This window comes from Bos javanicus, chromosome 12, assembly GCF_032452875.1.
Source record: "Bos javanicus breed banteng chromosome 12, ARS-OSU_banteng_1.0, whole genome shotgun sequence".
NCBI lineage: Eukaryota > Metazoa > Chordata > Mammalia > Artiodactyla > Bovidae > Bos > Bos javanicus.
The window spans coordinates 32,220,325-32,239,522 of NC_083879.1; the positions used below are offsets into that span (position 1 = coordinate 32,220,325).

A 19,198-nucleotide genomic window follows, 5' to 3' on the forward strand; every position below is an offset into this window, starting at 1 on the left:
TTTTGTACAGTTCTTCTGTGTATTCATGCCATGTCTTCTTAATATCTTCTGCTTCTGTTAGGTCCATACCGTTTCTGTCCTTTATTGTGCCCATCTTGGCGTGAAATGTTCTCTTGGTATCTCTAATTTCAGACTATGAAATTTTTGCACCTTGTTTTATGTCCTTGGATATGTTACAGTGTCTCCAGGTTCTATGGTCTATGGGAACTTGAATAGAATTTGTATCCTGCTGTTATGTGAAAACTGTATAAATCTTAATTGTGTTGAATTGGTTCATAGTGCTTTTCAGGTCTACTGTATCCTTCTGCTTTCTGTTCTGTCTCTTCTCTGCGTGAAGAGAAGATGTGTATGTGTGCTGGATGTCTTAGCGGCTCGGGTTGCCAGGACGGAGCACCGCAGGCTGAGGGGCTTAAGCAGTAGATGTTTATGTCCTCGCAGTCTGGAGGCGGGAGGCCGGAGATCAGGGCTCGGCAGGGCTGGTTCTTCCTGAAGCCTCTGTGCTTGTCTTGCAGGTGGTGCCTTCTCACTGTGTCCACATGGCTTGCCCACTGTGGGCGTGGTGTGTCTGTGCCAGAGTTCCTCTTCTAAGAACACCAGTCAGGATGTGTTAGGGGCTGAACCCATAGTCTTGTTTTTAACTTCATCACCTCTCTCAAGGCCCTCGCTCCAAATACAGTCACCTTCTGAGCCCCCAGGAGTCAGAGCTTCCACCTGTGAATTTGGGGGGATAGTGTTCACCCCATCACAGTGGGTGATGGGAGTCACCAGAGGAGACAGGCAGACGTGGAGGCAGATTCAGACAGGGACCTCAGTTGTTTCTGAGTGAGACCCTGTAGGACAGTTTTGGCTCCACGACCAAACCTGTACCCCACAAGGACAGCACGGCCTATTTCCCTCGTGGTGCTTCAGGGCACGTCTCCACAGTCAGTGGGGGGTTCATGAGGCAGCTGCTCTCCCTGTGGGCTGCCCACTCTCCACCACATGCTCCTGCTCCTGAGATCGCAGGCTGTTGGGTGACTGTTGGGGGGCAGATGTCCTTTTCCAGCGAAGGAGTCTTCAGGGCTGGCCTCCTGGACAGGGGGCTCTTCAGAGAAGTGGGTTCTGAAGTCACTGACAAAAGCCTCGGCATGGGTTTGGAAGGGACGGTGGGCAGGGAGTTGGACGGGGAGCAGAGCCCTCCCCCCAGCGAGCAGGGGGCCAGTGAGAGGGAGGTGCGGAGGCTGGGTTGCAGCAGCAGGGGCACGGAACGGGGACTCAGAGGGGTCAGACCCAGCGTCTTGCTTCGAGGAGCACCGCTTAGGTTGAGAGCCACAGCGGGGGTCGGGGGGCAGCCAGGCCCAGCAGGGAAAACACACTGATGCATTCATTGCATGAATGAGATGGATTCTTCCTGAGATGGACGGGCTGGTCCTGCCACCTGGAAGACCTAGGAGGCTTCCCAGAGGAGGCTGAGGAGGGAGTTGGCCTGTCCGAATGGGAGAAGGCACAGCTCCGGAGAAAGTGAGCCTGGGCCAAGGCATGGTGCAGCCAGGGGTGGAGGGTTGGCACACCGTCCACACCCACCCCCCCAATTGCTGATCGAGGGGTCCATGCACCCACCGTCTTCACGCTGGTCCTATTCTGATGGCGGCCGCCGGCTCCCTTCAGCCTTCCATGGGTGCATTCCAAGCCTGATTGGGCACGCCAGCTTGTGCGGCCCTTTATGGTGTGCACGGCGCTGTCAGGCATCTAAAGACGGTGTGACTGGGAATTTGGTATTAAGCTGTATTATTGAGTTCACAAACTCAACGTTCAGAAATCTAACCAAACAAGGGATTTGCAAAACAGTTTCAAACAGAGCAGTGCCGACTACATTTCCCATGACAATCGGCTTGTTTACCGCTCCGAGGTGCCCCCTAACCGCTGTTGACATGCTCATTTGCATGCCAATACCCAGAATGCTTTTCCAGCCTCACTGAGCTTGGGTTCTGCCAGGGAGCTGAAAGGTTTATTTATACGTACAATACATGACAACTTCATTTTCTGAAGCATCTTTCATACAAACCGTATCCCCAAAATGCCTTAAGTTGATGAAAGAATTTCAGAATCCTTTTAGAGTTTAAACCCTTCTTTCTGGGCTGAAGTGGGGTTGATATTTAATTAACATTTTAATTAAAAGATGCTGGTGGGCCAGGGGGGTTGTGGTTACCCAGCGTGTGTCATATTAGGTTTGGTGTGCTGGGCCAAGGTTATGAAGGGAAGTCGCATGGCAGAGATAGATCAGAGGCTGTGAGAGCCCAGCAGAGAGGGAGCCAGGATCAGAGAGTGTTTAACTGGTCAGCTTTCTCACAGCCAGAATCCCTTTGCATTCTGGCTCCCGTGAAGACATCCCTCTCGGGGCACTGGGCATCGCCGCGTGGGTGACAGAAACACACATAAGTACGTGCAGTTTTCCAGTGTTGAGAGTGTATAACAGTAAAAAGCAAAAGCGACGGGAGTTGGTAATCCTGCAAGCTCTCAGGAGTGGGGCTGGGCTTGGGGAGTGGAGCAGGACACCCTTCTGCCTTCCTGTCCCTGGTGGAAAGCAATGCAAGAGTCCCTTAGGAAAGCCAGATGGGAATGTGTTGTGTAGGAAAAGTCAGATTTTGTGTCCAAGGTAACTTTTTAAAGCAGTCTGTTGTTTTATTTTTGAAATCACTTCTGCAGGCACTAGGCTTGGCCCTCGGACTGGGTAGGCGAGGGAGGCCGTATTGTGTGAGGCCTAGTTGTGTGAAATAGGGAACCAGGCTGTTTGCCTCAACAGACAATGTTAACGAACCCCATTTCCCTACTCCTGTCATAGAATCCACCTGATGCCATCCCTGCCCACAGCCACGGGATTGACACGTGGCTGAGCAGAGCTGCCCTGTGGTTAGGATGGTCACCTCTAGGGTTGCCACCTTGGACAACCCCTGCCTGCCACTCTGGCCGTCACCATAGGACTCTGGGCAGAAGTGCCATTTAGCTGGGATGAGGTGAGCCTGGAGTTGGCTGTGGCCATTGCCACATTTTGCCCGCTCCCAGCCCCACACTCCCACCTGCAAGGACAGAACCTCCACAGCAGGAAAGGAGGGAACCTAGTGGCCAGAGAGGAGCGAAGCCAAGGACAGGGGAGGGGGTGAGCCATCTCCCCGGGTTGTCGTGTCTCTGGAGCCCCTGAGGACAGCTGCACTCTCTAGGAACTTAATTGGTTCAGTGAACCAACAAGACACCTTTTTGCCTAAAGTAGCTTGAAGTCAGTTTCTGACACACATGATAAAAAGGACTGTGATGAGTAGAGTTAATGAGTGCCTCTACAACATTAAAAAAAATACTTTTATTTATTTGGCCATGCTGGGTAGTACAAGGTATCTAGTTTCTGGACCAAGGATCAAGCCCAGGTCCCCTGCATTGGGAGCGAGAAGTCTTAACTGCTGGACAACCAGAGAAGTCCAGGACATTCTTAGCTAGCATGGAGCATCTTAGAGAGCTGGTAGATTCTTCCCTGGTAGAAGCAAAGCACCCCATAGACTGAGCAGTTCAATGAGTGTGTCCAAGGGGGACGGCCACCTCAGAGGGACTGACCAGGCAGGACGGATGGAGAGGTCATGTGCTGAGTCCCCGTGCACACCTGAGCATGGCTTCCCTGCAGCTGTGAAAGTGGGAGGGGGCTCCACCACCCCTGTTGCGCCGCCCCCGGACAAGGAAGCCCAGCACTGCTCCAGGGTGAGGCCAGCTCATGCACCACCTGAGACTCATGCCCTCACACCTGGATGTTGAATTCTGAAACCATCCACATAGGTCTAACTGCCCCAGTGCCTTCAAGGGGGATGCATGGACACCAGCCTAAAAGCCCTGGTCCAGGGACTCCTACGTGCAGCAGTGCTGGTCAGAGACTGCCTCTACTCCAGGGATAGAATAGTCACGCTTGTCCCAGGTCTGGTCCTGGTCCTGTGCAGGATCTAAACAGCTCTGATGTGGCATGGGTTCCTGAATCACTCAGAGATCTTGGTTGCAGACAACAGAAACAAATTCCCACTACCTAAGCAGAAAAGGTGTTGAATGAAAAGCCATCTGATAATTCACAGAATCAATGGGAAAGCTGGTGAAATGGCCTGGAAACCGGACAGGAAGGGAGGGAAGAGACAGCCAAGGTCTCACCACCAGGCAGTCTGAATGGATGTGGCCTCTGGGGCTTGCTGGACAGTTCACTCCACCACTGCTATCACTCAGAGGCTCTTAGCTTCACAATCATGGGAAATAATCTCTAGCTGAAACATCCATCTCTGAGTCACTCCCCTCCAAATTCAGACTTCTGAGGAAAACGTTGGGTCCAGGTCCTATGCCCAGCAGCAAATATCTGGTCCTTGCTGGGTTCTGTTGTGGAACATGGGTGCCTGGCTATGAGGAAGTCCTTCAATGTGTGAATGTCTGCCTCAGTGGGTGCCTCCTTTTTTCCCCCCCATAATTTACATTTGACAATATCCCGATGTTTATTAGAAAGTGTGGGAGGGGGACTTCCCTGGTCGTCCAGTGGTTAACGCAGGGGATGCAGGTTCGATCCCTGGTCAGGGTGCTAAGGTCCGTCGTGCAGCAGGGTAACTAGGCCCTCTCGCGGCAACTAGAGAGAAGCCCCTGCATTGCAGTGAAAATTCCATGTGCCGCAACCAAGGCACAATGTAGCCACAATTAAATAAATAAATAAGTAAATAAATATTTAGAATAGAAAAAAGAAAGAAGGGACACAGTCTTGGTCAGAAAAAGGGAAAACCCCACTGATGTCACTGGTACCCCCTGACTTGAGAGAAAAGGAGGCCGAGATCCAGAAAGATCATGATTTGTGCAAAGTTGGTGGCGTAATTGGGTGCAGACCTCAGGTGTCCAAGGCGAAGCTGCCTCCGAGGGGCCTGACTCCCAGCACAGTGCCCTAGGCACCTCACTCTTCTTATATCCTTGCTTTTGTGGCGGGGGGTAAGCCTAGAGAGCCCTCACCTGAATCAGAATTTGTCTTAGTCTCCTAGGGTTGCTGTACAAAATGCCGCACACAGACTGCGTGGCTTCACAACAGAAGTTTATCTTCTCTCCATTACGGCTGCTGGAGGTCTTGGATCAAGGTGTTGGCAGGGTCAGTTTTTCTTGAGGCCTCTCTCTTCCATTTGCCTTCCCCCTGGGGCTTCCCCTGTGACTCAGTGGTTAAGAATCCACCTGCCAACGAAGGAGCTGCAAGAGACGCAGTTTTGATCCCTGGGTCAGGAAGATCCCCTGGAGAAGGAAATGGCAACCCACTCCAATATTCTTGCCTAGAGAATCCCGTGGACAGAGGAGTTCGGCAGGCTACAGTCCATGGGGTTGTAAAAGAGTCGGACATGACGGAAGCGACTTAGCAAACACATGTCTTCACAGGCTTGTCATTCTGAGTGGCTGTCCGCTGTCTGGTCCTCTTCGTAGGAGGACACCTCTTGTCTCAGATTGGGGCCCCACCTTTACAAGCTCATCTAACCGTAATCACCTCTTCAAAAACCCCCATCTCCAAGCTTGCTTGCATTCTGAGGGTTAAGGTATCAGGCTGCACGCTGGGAGTGTGGGGCAGCACAGTTCAGCCCATAACAGAGCCACTTGAGACATTCTCAGCATCAGGCATCGAGGCAGCAGACCTCTGCTTCTCTCTGGCCCTCACCGGGGACAGGGAGCTTATGGAAGTGGCCCTTTCCTCTCCTGATGCAAAAGCCTGGGGTCCAGTGAGACCAGCAAGGGAAGCTCCTCACTGCAGGGCCCCTGAGCAGTGCCCAGAACTTGTGTCCAGTCCCCTGACTGTGGTGGCACCTTTCTTACCTGCTCTATTTTTTAAAATTATATTTATTTATTTTTAATTGATTGATAATTGCTTTACAATATTGGTTTAATTTCTGCCATATAGCAATATGACTTAGCCATTGGTGAACATATGTCCCCTCCCTCTTGGACCTCCCTCCCACCTCCCAGGCATTCCCATCCCTCTAGGCTGTCATAGAGCCCTGAGTCACACAGCAAATTCCCACTGGCTGTCTGTTTACATATGTTAGTGTATATGCACCCACGCTGCTCTCTCCATTCATCCCCCCTCTCCTCTCTCCCCCCGACCTTGCCCACAAGTCTGATGTCTATGTCTCCATTGCTGCTTTGGGAACAGGTTAATCAGTACAATCTTTCTAGATTCCATATATATGTGTTAATATACAATATTCATTTTCCTCTTTCTGGCTTACTTCACTGTGTATGATAGGCTCTAGGTTCATCCACCTCATTAGAATGGACTCAAACACATTCCTTTTCATGGCTTAGTAGTATTCCCTTGTATATATGTACCGTAGCTTCTCTATCCCCTCACCCACTCTTGCCTGAAACAGATGCCTTGGGCGGCACTTCCTCCTGAGCTGGGAAGGAAAGTTCGCTCACAGATGGAGGCTGGACACCAGGCTGTGAGGTGTCAAGACCAAGGCCTGGGATGTCTTGGTCATTTCTAGGGAGAGTTCTGCCATAGGAACACCAGGGCTTGGGTTCATTGTGACAGGATGCCCTGAAGCTGGGTGTCCAGCTTCAGGGTGACCTGGTTCTCCTCCACGTTTCTTTTTCTTCCTTTCATTTCAGCATCTCCAGCGCGCACACACACACACACACACACACACACACACACACATGCACACTTTATTAGGATGTCAGTATTGGAAAAGACCTGATGCTGGGTAAGATCAAAGGCAAAAAGGAAAAGAAGAAGAAGGCAGCAGAGGATGAGATGGTTGGAGGCATCACTGACTCAATGGACATGAACTTGGGCAAACTCTAGGAGATAGTGAGGACTGGGAGGCCTGGTGTGCTACAGTCCATGTGGTCACAGAGTTGGACACGACTGAGTGACAATGACAACAACTAGGAGTCCACCTGTGATCACCACATACAAGACTGGGGAGACCCTGGGGGGTGGGGTTGCTGCCCCACTGGAATCAGCCCCTTCCTCACTTTGTGGGTGAGTCTGCTTGTGAATTGTCCGACAGCACCTCACTCACCCCCAGAGCCCAGTCTCGGGGGCCCATGGCCCAGGCAACTCTTTTTTTTTGCTCTTAGATGTCCCCAGGGACTTCCTGCTCTTTGCCCTTCCAGAGCCTTTTCCCAGAAAAAGTAAATAATGTGCTCAGTGGACACTACTCTCAGGGGTCCTTGTGTTGAACCAGGTATGGGAGGCCTAGGTAAAAAAGGAATTGCTTTCTAGCTTCAGACTTGCAGACACTGGTAAAACAGACACGGTTTGTGATTCAGAAGAACCACCTTGGTGGTGGTGGTGGTCAGTGTGTGTCCTTGATAGAAGGGGATTCCACCCGGGCTCCTGACATCTTCCCCCCAAAGTGTAGTCCTGTGGGTACCTGCGGACATGACTGAAGAGGGAGCCCAGCTGTCCACAGGTCACGGGACCACAGGATAGCGGGTTCTTGGAGAGGCCTAGAGGCCCTTCCACTCTGGTCACCCAGCATGCCTCCAGACGGATTCACCCTTTCAAGCCAGACGTCCAGGGCTGGCCAACCTGCTCCCAGGCATCTGTGGTCTCTCCCACGACACCCCACCACCTTCTCTTTCCTCTTGATCCTCTCAAGCCCCTCCTGAGTTCAGAGTCCAGAGCCCCCAATGGAGAAGGTTCAACTATTCCGTGAGGGATGGATGAAGGGAAGGAGAGAAGTACTTGGAGCTAGGCTACCAAATGCTGGTCGCTGCAGACTAGCTGACGTAAGCAGAAAAGACACAAGTCTAAATCAGTGCTTCTCAACCTGAAGAGTGGGTCTCAGACAGAAATGTCCCCCCAGGGGGCATCTGGGAACAGTGTCTGGAGACATTGTTGGTTGTCACCACAGGGGGAAGGGTGCTTCTAGCATCTAGTGGGTGGAGGCCAGAGATGCTGTGAAACATCCCACAGTGCACAGGATGGTCCCCACAGAGAGATATTTTAGCCCAAAATGTCAGGAGTGGGAAATTGAGAAACTGGTGTAAATGCAGGTGGAGAGTCCCTATCTGAACTTCGGTGAGTTTCAGCGCCTGGGCAGTTCCTGGCCGTTATTGGTTCTCTGAACGACAGACTGACTTGAGGGAGTGCTGGAAACATTTGTATTTGTGTGTGTTCTCCAGCCTCTGTGTTAGGTTCGGGTGGCAGCCTGTGTGAGAGTGGTCATTTTCCGGCATTCGGTAAATAACTCAGCATACCCCAGGCACAGCTATAGGCAGGAAAAGTGACAACCACAGCAAGATTAGTCAACATTTATTGAAACTTGGCAGAACTCGTGCTTAGTATTTTAGGTGAATTCAGTCCTGTAACAGTGCATGATAACCCTGCAAAGAAAATCCCCGTTTACCAGTGACAAAACTGAGGCTTAGGAAGAACCAGTGGCTTGCCCAAGATCACCCAACTGACCACTTGCAAAGCTGATCACTTGGATTCTGGTGTCCAGACTCCTAGTCACTAAACCACAGAGAAAAGGAAGGTGCTGTCCCCGAAATAAACCAGGGGTCTGTATGTGGATTACTCACACTTGATGATAATTTCCAGGAAATTTCATCCTGATAACTCGTTTGATTTTAATTTCACAATTTGCCTTGCTATCCCAAATTACAGCTCAAAATAGAGTGGTGGTTAACGGGGCTGGATCCTGGCTTCCCAAGTAAGAAGCTCCGTGTCCGTAGGCGCGCGGTGCCTTGGCGCCCCAACCCAGGCAGCAGAGTCGGTCTGGACCGAGGCCGACAGAGACCGCAGGGTGAGGAGGGTTGGACACTAAAGCACGTTGGACTCAGAAGCCGGTAGCCGCCCCTGCTCGCCGCCGCAGCCCTGTCCGCGCTCTCCCGCGCTGCGCCCCTGTCGCCGCCTTGGTCACCGCTGGCACCGCCACAAGGAGGCTGCATTTATTCCCAGAAAGCGAAAAAGCCGGTTTTCTGGGAGCAGGACGGGAAAATGAAGTCCTGGGTAGAGAAAGCCGAGACGAAGGAAGGCGCGATAGCCCTCCCGTGAGAACTGTAGCCGCGCGGACCCCGGCACGCAGCCCTGGATGTGGGGCTTCTGAGAGCAGCTGGGACAGGAGGAGCCCCTGCGTGGATCCAACACTGAAGGAGTCGGGGTAGCTTGAGGCGGGCGGCGGGGGAGCGATCCAGCCTTTCCACGGCTCTCCAAGCTCCATTTCCGTCTCTCTCAGCAACGCACCTCCCGACCCTCCCCACGCCAACCCCATCCCCCAGGCCCCCTGGCCCACCCATCTCCCACATCAGTTCTGGTCCAGGGGTGTGCCAGCGGAGAGCCGGTCTCAGGTGCACCCCCCCCCCCCCCCCGCCCCCGCCCCGTCCCATGATCCAGGGAAGGGGCTGGCCCAAAGCGAGCCCTCCGGATCCACGGTGGACCGGGGCCTGGGGGCCCTCCTGCTGCTGGGTCCCAGAGTTTTAAGGCAGACAGACTGGCGGGTTGCACTCGAGCTAAGGGATCGAAACTTCACTATCCAAGGGCTCTTAGATCAGCCGGTCAGCCGCGCAAAACTCGGAGAGCGTCAGAAGCATGGATAGTAACACATTAGTTGCTATTTTGTTCACGGTCTGCCATAAAGCATCCTGGGTTCGGCTTGTGCTGGTTTGTGCTGTACCCTCCTGAGAGGGCGGAGAACCAGTCTTCAGTGAGACTGGGGTTCAGACAGATGGGGATACGGGGGGCACGGGGGAGAGTGCCAGAAGGCGCACGGGACAGACTTTCCTCTGCCTGGGACACCATCCAGGCGTCGGCTGCAGGAGGAACCTGGAGTGGCCTCTCTGTGGGGAGCCAGATCGCAGCCACCTTTGCTCTAGGAGACCTGGAAAGTGAGCCCCGCATGTGCTTTATCTGAAAGGAAAAGCGCGAAGGTTTTAGAAATGACCCGCAAGTGTGCTGAGCACAGCAGCGCCTTTCTCGGAAAGGGACGCCTGTGTTTGCTTACGCGGAGTCCGGCTCTCTTCGGGCTGTGCGTGTGGGCGTGTGTGGTGGAGATTTCTGGCAGGAAAAGAAGTGACCCAGGCTTCCAGGACCGGGCGGGGTGGGAGTTTGGCGTGGAGGGGGGGGTGGTGGGCGCGGGTCTTGAGAATCCGGATCCGCTGTTTCCCGTTCGCGATTTCCTGAACAGAAACACCTGGCTTCTGTGGCCACGTGCCGTGAGCGCAGCGGGACCCGCTAACCTCCCGAGTCTCTTCCTCCGTGTAATGCGTAAAACCCCAGCTTATCTCCACAGGAGGGCTGGGGTGTGGATTCTAAGTCGTCAGGGGCTCTGGGGTTATTAAGAATAGATGAGAACGTAAGGTCTTGGAGCCATCTGCACCGGCTGCTCGGGGCCCCTAGCGGGAACCCGGGCTCAGGATCCTCTGGGTCCTCCGAAACCGCGGCTTGGGAGCAGAGCCCACGCTAAGGAAATTTGCAAAGCGTGAGGACCTTCCCGAGAGGAGGTCGCACCATTTCGCTGGGAATTTGCCCCTAACAAGTAAGACAGATTTTTAAAAAAGATTGATAACAAGTTATCAATCCGAGCTCAGCAGAGGACTAAGTTCACCGACTCCTTGACCTTGGGGATGGCGGTGGGGACAGGCACACCGACCAGTTGGCCTGGAGGTGGGGCCCAACCCTAGGCAGAATGGGGGCGTTGGAGGGGTCAGGACGAAAGGCACAGGGCGGGCAGAGTCCTTCCTTCCCATGGGACTGGACTCCCTAATGCGAGGGTGCACCTTGCCGGAACTAGACTGAGACCAGGGAGCGCACCCGGCCAGTGGGCACAGAAGAGGGAGTCGGGGGTGGGGGTGGGGGTGCTGAGGGTGTAGAGAGAGGCTGGTGGGCAGCAAGGTGAGGGATGGAGGCGGACTCCACCACCCAGCCCCGACCGGGCCCTGCAGGAAGCCCCAACCTGGCTTGGGATCCAGAGCTATGTGGATTTCTAAGAAAAAAAGAAAAAAGTTTATTTAAAATTTTGTACATAAATAAATAAATAAATATCTTCTGGCATTACAGAGACCTTACAATGACAAGCTAGGCCGGGGCAGGGCTGGGGTATGGGAGACGAGTGTCCTCAGAGGCAGACAGGGGGACTCTGGGGGAAACGCAGAGCGACTCCAAGACAAAGTGAACCGGCTTCCCGACAGGCAGTTTCTCTCCTGGAAGAAGAGCCATGGGCACAGCAGGGTCGGATGGGGGGCGACAAACGAACGATGAACTTCAAGGGGGCTCTGCGGGGAGGGGAGGAGAAAGGAAAAGAAAAACGCCAAAACCCAGGCGTTCCTAAGTGTGTGTGGCGGTTGGGGGAAGTGGATTAATCACCGTAGCAAAGAGGTGGGGAGGGAAAGACAAAAAAAAAAGAGGGAGGAGCGAATGGGCACCCTAGAGGTGAAAGGCCGAGCTTGGCCCAGGGTGGAGAAGAGCCGAGGAAGCGAGAAAGCATGAGCCAGTCCGGAGCTGGCGGGCGAGGAGGCGCCGGCCGCCGGCAAGGCGCTGGGCTGGGCCGGGCCGCTGTGTCGCCTGGCCGAGAAAGATTCGCGCGCTTGCGGTGTGTTCATAGCTGGGAGTCCGCTTTGGATAGCCGCGGGCCCTGGGGTGGGGACACCAAGGTCAGGTCAGCCAAGCTCTTGACGCTTCCCAGGAGGGAAGACCCCTGCAAAGTCGCGCTACTTCCGTGCGCGACCGCCTTAGGCAGTGGGTGCCTGGGAAACAGTGCCGTGTCCGAGGAGCAGTCTTGGAGCCATGCGCGGGGAGTGTCTGGGGTGGGCTCCCTGGGGAGGCGTGCGCCTAGGGAGTGACCGTGAGATCGCGGTCATCCTTCCCCGAAGAGGACGGAGACATGGGCACTTCATCGTCGTCCTCGGAGCATTTAGCGGAGGAGAGCGACGCGCACTTGCAGCCCTGCGGTGCGCCCTCGCCCGCCCCCGCGCCCCCGCCGCCGCCGCCGCCGCCGCGGTGGTTGCTGCCCTTGCCCTCCTTCTTGTGCTTCACCCGGCGGTTCTGGAACCAGATCTTCACTTGCTTCTCCGACAGATTCAGGTAGGTCGCGATCTCGATGCGGCGCAGGCGGGACAGGTACATGTTGGCGGCGAACTCGCGCTCCAGCTCTAGCAGCTGCGTGCTGGTGAACGCCGTACGCATCCTCTTGCTGCTGGGCAGCGGGTTCGAGCTGCTGTCTGGAGGGGGTGGGGCGCAGAGACGCAAGCCATCAGACCTCGGCGCCGTGGGCCCCATCCTCCGGTGGGCAGCCGTCAGAATCCCGGGATTCTGGTCTCTCTCCCACCCCTTCGCCCCAACACAATGCACGGCAGCTAATAGCGGTCGGCCTCCTCGCCAAGCCTAGGGACCCTGGTACTCCACCAGTCACCGGGCCCCGCACTCTGTGGAACGCCCTGCGCCCCAGCCCTCGCTCCCTCCTGGAAGTTTCCGCTAGGATCGGGACTTCCTGCCTCTCCTTCCCTGCCGGGGTCCAGTCCCAGCTCTCCAGCAGCACGCCACCCAGAGTGTCCCCCTCAGACGCCCGACATGATCGCCCCCAGGAGCCCAGGGTCCTCATCCCCTATCCCCGTCTGGCCAACTTTGGTCTGTCCCCTCCTTGCCCCCCCGCGCGGCTTACCCACGGAGATGCAGTGGAACTGCCTGGGGTCGGGGAGCGAGTACGAGGTCTGGTAGAGCGCGGCGGCGGCGGCGGCGGCGGCGGGGCCGTGAGCGACCCCGGGCGACACGGCCGAGTGCTGGCGGCCCAGGGGCGCGTGGCAGTATTGCGAGCCGAAGGGCGGGAAGGACGCCTTGAGCAGGGGCAGCGCGGGCGGCCCGGGGGGCCCGTGCAGCTGGGAGGCGGTGACGCAGAGAGGGCACACGCACAGCAGCCCGGCCTTGCGCGCGTGGCAGGCGCCCGGGGAGAGGCCGTGCAGGGCGTGCGGCGGCGGCACCGCGTAGGGGAAGAGCGGCGGCGGGCTGCCCTCCGGCGCCTTCTTCTCGCCGGCCTCGCGCAGCACCAGCGAGTCCACAAGGAAGGAGCGCGGCATGGCCCCGGCGCGCGGCCGCCCCGCCGCCGGCCTGCTCCCGGCGCCCCGCGGACCCCGGGGCTCCCCGCGCGCTCGCTCGGGCCGCGGCCGCGCGCAGCTGCCCGTTCCGGGGAGGCCGCGGCTGGAGGCGCCGCCCAGAGAGCGCGGGGTGCTGGCCAGCACTAGTGGTGCTGAAAGGCTTCAGCGGCGCCGCTTAAATAGGACTATTGCCATGTGATGGGCTACGCCAGGAGCGGCCGGGGCCTCTCAATAGGGTTTTTGTGCCTTTTCTCTTGGCATTCACTCTGCACGCTTCCTCATTATTTCACTTGTTAACTAAATGAACTGCATAATGTACTCTATTCTTGTCAACCCCACCCACGCCGTAACAGGCGCCCTCGCCCCCTCCTCTCCCTTTTGCGGGTTTATTTTCTCATTCTCCTGCGATTTAATATTCTTTTCTTTCTCTTTATTCCTTACTCTCCTTTGACTTTGCATTGGCGATCGGCCCGTTTATCTTACTGATTTTGCACCCTTGCTTCCACAGATCTCCCCATGCGCGCACACCCCCATGTTTTCTGCGGGACTCGGTCCGGGTCCCCGTTCTGGCTGCCTCCACTGGGTTTAATCAGCTCGGTTGTGCACCCCGCAAGCGTCCCCATGGCTGGCCACTTATTTCCACCTGTGGAATTCCTTCGCCTCGCCGGGTACGGGAAGCAGAAGGAGCAGGGCTCCTGCAGGGGTGGCGTCGCTGGGCAGAGAGAAGGGTTCGGTATTTGCTATCCAGCACTAGCCGCATCGCTGTCCCTCTTTTCTCTAAGTTTCTCAAATTCTCTTAACTTTGATGCTGCCTGTAACGCCTTAGTCTTTGTTCGGGAGATGATCGTGGCTGTAAAGAGGAAATTAGCCACGGAGAATCGCGGACAGAGACAGGGAATGGGAGGAGAGCCTGGCCGGCAAAGACCTAGATCTTACACAACACCAGAAATGGAGAGTGTGGGCGCTCTTTCCACGGGCCCGCGCCCCAACAGACCCGCGGGTGCGCTGGGAAGTCGTTGCCTTCCCCGAAGTTAGCCCTAGAGGAGCAGCGGCTCCAGGGGCAGCTCTGTGCCCAGCTTCTGCTGACTCTGGCCATGCTCTACCAGACTTTCTCTCTCCCCAAAACCTGCTCCTGTCACCTGCGTCAGTCTCTTCTTTCTGGTCACACAGTGGTTAAACAACTGCAAACGCCTGGCCTTGTGTACACAGCTTCAGCTTCTAAAATCGTCCTCTGGGCTCCAAGCTACTTCAGGCAGGAGCTTTTCCCATACAATGGGATATTAGCATACATTTTTCGAATGTACAGCCTGAGACTTTTTGAGGAAGACGTTTACTTTCGATTTTATTGGAACCGAGTCGCTGCAGTCACCTGCTCTGAGCCCTGAAAGGAATTGCGAGAGATGGAGAGGGAAGCTTTCTGAACGGGGAATCAGTGCACGAAATAAGACGGCCCGAATGGAAGTCTTCGCACAGCTTTTCATCATCCGAGACATCTCTGTGGTAGAAACAGCAGCAGATGATAGCTGATCAAAAAGCAAAGAGAGTTTATTTGAGGAGAAATAACAGATTCCATAAAAGAGAGGGGCAGGGGAGAAATAATCGAGATGGAGGGCCTGTCCCCAGCAGGAAGAGTAAGGACTCGGAGCTTCCTTGATGGATCGATCCGCCTGGGGGGCCAGCGGCGTCCCTCAACTCCAAGGTCTCTTCCCCCAAGGCTCCTACTATGTGGGGGGCAGGGGGAGGTGTTGGCGGACAAGCCAGGGTGCATCAGTACAGCTTAATGCCAGTTCTAATTGCCCCCTGGAAAATTTGGGCTGGCCAGGACCTCGAAGACTGGGCCCAGAAGGGTACTAGAGCTGGGAGAGGGCCTCTCTTCTGGGCAGAGGTGGGTGGGAGAGGTGCAGGGTGCAGGTAGGACCCAGAAGCCTGAAAGGGGCAGCTGGGAGCCCGCAAAGGGTCAGTGAGGAGCTCTCTCCAGGGACTGCAGCCCACGCCCGGGGAGGAAGGGGTTAAGAGCCCCTGAATGTGAGCAAGGCCAAAGCTACTGGGAAAGAATATCTGGGGGTGTGGGGGGGAATAACCAGTTTTTTTTTTTTTTTTTCCCTCCAGCCTCTGGACCTTATTGAATGTCATTGAAGAAAGTTTTGAATGCCAGATAAAGAGAGGCGAATTAAAGTGTGTGACAGCAGAGGATAAGCAAACACAAAGAGAACTCTGTCACACTTTGGGGCAGAATCTGTGGGCTTTTTACCAAGTCTCTCCGCTATGATTGAATTAAGTAATAGGAAAACATTTTCTTTCAGTTTAGAGCCATTAGACAAAAACTTCAAAGCGAATAACACTTTTTAATGTGCAGCCCACAATGGATTGGGTTTTGTGCTGAAATGTTTAAATGGTTTGTTGTGCAACTCAGCGCGGGAGAGAGCCGGGCCCAAGCAGAATAGCATCCTTGAGAAGAGTGTTTTTGGGAAGCCTGGAAAGAGCACACACTTAATCCCCCATCCCTAAACTGGTCAGATTGTGGGCTGGAAAGGGGACTCCCTGCTTTGCGGTCCTGGGCGGCTGGGTGCACCCCAGGAGTTGGGTAATGTCAGGAAAAAAAGTTCTGGGCCCCTGGAGAAGGCCAGCCCCGCAGGCCGGGCAAGAACAGAGGGACGCCAGCCTCAGGGAGCTGAGTGCAGCCCAGCGAGGGTGCCCAGTGCCCTTTGGCCGGCCCTGGAGGCCTGTGTCCTTGCCTGGCTAGAGCCTGGCGGGGGTCCGGGGTCCCCTGCTCCCTGGGTGCAGACGGCAGCTATACCGCTGTTTCCTTCCAGGCGCCTCCCTGAGCTGCCTTCAGCAGGGTGGGGTGGGGATAGGAGGAGGTGGTGGGATTAGCCTGACAGCCTGGGAGAGGGGCCCCCGGGGAGCCTCTCGCCTTTGGGCCCTACTCGGCCCCCCAGCGGGTTTTCAAGTGTCCATCAGGGACAGTTCAACGTGGAATCATTTCTGCCATGCTGGTCTTTTCTTTTACTTTCAGACTGCCTCATTTCCTGTCGGTATAGAGAACACACCATCTTTCTCCTGGAAATGTAGTTCTAAGATATTTGCAGCAAAAACTGCACAGACTGCGAGGGGTGGGTGGAGTGGAGTGGAGTGGGGCAGGCTCTTGTTACCTTATCTCATTCACAAATTTCTTCGAATGTCATTTTCCTTCTTGGGAAGGCCAAGAACCCTGCTTAAAAATACCTCCCCTCCTCTCCAGCGCTCCCCACAGTGTTGCTTGCTCTATAAACACCTTGCCACTGTGTCCTTGAGGCATTAGATTTTCTGCTCCCTGCCCCTGCCCCTGCCCCCTCCCCACATGTCTGCTCCACTGAGGACTGGCTGTTTGTCTGTCTTGTGCATTTCTGTACTGTATCCCAACTCAGAACAGTTGTTCCTGGCACATAGTAGGTGTTCAGCATATATTTCCTGCATAAAAAAAGGAAAGAAAGTGGCCTGACTTGGGAGGTGGCTTGGAAAAGAAGATATGCTGGTTTGTCTACTTAGTACCCTGGACACTTAGGAGTGTGGCCGGGGTGACTGACCTAGGGACTGCTGACCCTCTCCCAGCCACCACACCCTTCCCAGGGCTCAAACAGGACAGGAAGTCCATGTGTCTGTTGAGGGAAAGGCAGATCTGTAGGCAAGATGGCCTGCAGAGAGGCAGGATGGTTCCCTTCCAGGTAGCTCTGTTGTCCTGCTCTGAGAAGCTGGATGAACCTTTGGTAGCTCAAGGCTAGGGTTGTCATCTAGGTCCTTCCGTGATATATCGGAGAAAAGACTGGTCAGAAAGAGAGCGATGCGGTGTATGCTCTGGAATTACCAGTGACAGCGTCTGTGCTCTCTGTGGAGGGGGGATTCTCATTGTTATGGGAGAGGCTGCTGCTCCCTTGACTAGGCTGGTGGTGACTCAGTCCACTAGAGAAAGCAGCCTGCTTAGTGGAGCTGAGGGGACCGAGGCCGCCAGACCTCCCAGGGAGTGATGAGTGCACCTGGGGGGCAGGAGTGCTGTCCATCCACCGCAGGGGTGAGGAGAGGTGCCTGGACCCGGGTGTGGTCAGGGAGTGGAGGCCAGGCCATGAAGGGTCACCATAAGAGCTCTGTACTTGATCCTACACGGAGAGCGTTAAGCAAGGGTGGTAACAGAGTCAGATCTGAACTTGAGACCTAACTGGCAGCAGCAGTAGGTCCTGTTGATGGGGACAGAGAAAAGCCAGAGTTCGATCTAATAGAGTCAGCTTGCAAATGAATGTTTATTGAACTATCCAGTGAACGGAGGGAGGGAAAACACACAAGGAGAAAATTATATCAGTTCAAGGGATGGATAATGACCACCTGGGCAGGGGTGGTGGCAGGAGGGTCAGAAAGGGGAAACATTTGAGAGAAGGGAATGGATAAGATCAGTTAGGGGTGTGTGTGTGTGTGTTGGAGGGGCATGAGAGAGGGAGTCACACACATCGCTTGGTCTGAGGGGATGGGAGGGTGGTGATGCCACAGGCAGAGACAGGGGCCATCAGAGCAGGGCCCATTTTTACTCATGAAGCTGCAACATGATGTCATATTTGGACATGTTGCATTTTCATCCGTAACCACAGAGTCTTCTGCTGATGTCCCATGGTGAAAATGTGAGTCTAAAGCTGAGCAGAGAGATCAGAGATGGAAAGAGAGATTTGGTACTAACATAGACCAAAATGGTAGCCTTAGTGTTAGGATGGTTAGCTTGGGGGTGGGAAGGTACAGAGAAGAAACACAATTGTAGATGTATTCATAGGAACACCCATATTTAAAGAGACAAGTGGAGAAAGGCTCTTTCAAAGTCAGGGAAGTTTTGCATCCATCTTAAACCAGAAAATAATCCTGAAGATAGAGCTTCATGCTGGGAATAATGGAGTGGAAAGATGGCAAGAACCAGAGTCTTTGAGGATCCAGGAGCTGCTTTACCTACTTTTTCGGTTGTAAGTGAAAGGTGTTTATCTTTTAAACTATTGCTTGAATTTTTTTATTACATCTGGCTGTATTTAATCATAATTAATATGGTCCCTGGGCTGCCCTGCTGGCTCAGGCAGTAAGGGATCTGTCTGCAATGCAGGAGACACAGGAGACCTGGGTGTGATTGGGTTGGGAAGATCCCCTGGAGGAGGGATGGCAACCCACTCCAGTATTCTTGCCTGGGAAATCCCATGGACAGAGGAGCCTGGCAGCTCATGGGGTTGCAAAGAGTCAGACATGACTGAGCGACTAAGCACAGCACAATATGGTCCCTAAGCCCTGATCCAGCCAGATAATAAGAATCAAGCCCAAATAAGGAATCAATGGGAATCATGTCAAAGCAGCTGTGATGTCCTCCTGTTTTTTTTTTCCCCCAACTAGATTAGAAAGCTGTCAGGGCAGGGATAAAGACTTACTTATATAGGTATCACCAACCTTTGTCACAGTACGTGGCATGTTAGATATGTTGTTCAATTCAGTCACTCAGTCGTGTCCAGCTCTTTGCAACCCTGTGGACCACAGCACGCCAGGCCTCCCTGTCCATCATCAACTCCTGGAGTTTACTCAAACTCATGTCCATTGAGTCAGTAATGCCATCCAACCACTCATCCTCTGTTGTCCCCTCTCCTCCTGCTGATACGTTGAGTAAATGTTTAATGTAGGTGCTAATGGCCATAAAGGGGCTGTCCTTTCTTTGCCCCTGTTCAATGCACCACAGGTAGTGCTAGTGGTAAAGAACCCACTTGCCAATGCAAGAGATGCAAGAAACTCAGGTTCCCTGAGTCGAGAAGATCCCCTGGAGAAAGGCACGGCAACCCACTCCAGCATTCTTGCCTGGAGAATCCCATGGACAGAGGAGCCTGGCGGGCTGTGGCCCATGGGGATACCAAAGAGCTGGACATAACCGAGCAACTGAGCACACACATACCACAGCTGCATCTTGATGAGCACTGCAAGGTTTCAGAAGCTCTCGGAGCTTTAGCTTTCTTATAATAAAATGAGAATGATCCCTCACCTTCCTTGTAAGGATTAAAGATGATGCACGCATATCTTGAATGCTATCAGCTTTTCTGGTTAGTGGGTGCAGGTGAAGGCACTTCATACCAAGAATCAGAGCTTCTCGGCTTCCCCAGTG

The 19,198-nt window shown here is 54.4% G+C and overlaps 1 protein-coding gene across 1 annotated transcript; it reads right to left on the bottom strand.

Annotated features, from left to right (window-relative positions):
• Nucleotides 1-8,261: 8,261 nt before the first annotated feature.
• GSX1 (GS homeobox 1) lies at nt 8,262-13,204 on the bottom strand. The gene is made up of 2 exons (XM_061434894.1): nt 12,624-13,204; nt 8,262-12,183 (listed from the first exon to the last, which is right to left on the bottom strand). The coding sequence occupies exons 1-2, from the start codon at nt 13,033-13,035 to the stop codon at nt 11,795-11,797; spliced, it is 801 nt and encodes a 266-aa protein (XP_061290878.1). The 5' UTR covers nt 13,036-13,204; the 3' UTR covers nt 8,262-11,794.
• Nucleotides 13,205-19,198: the final 5,994 nt, after the last annotated feature.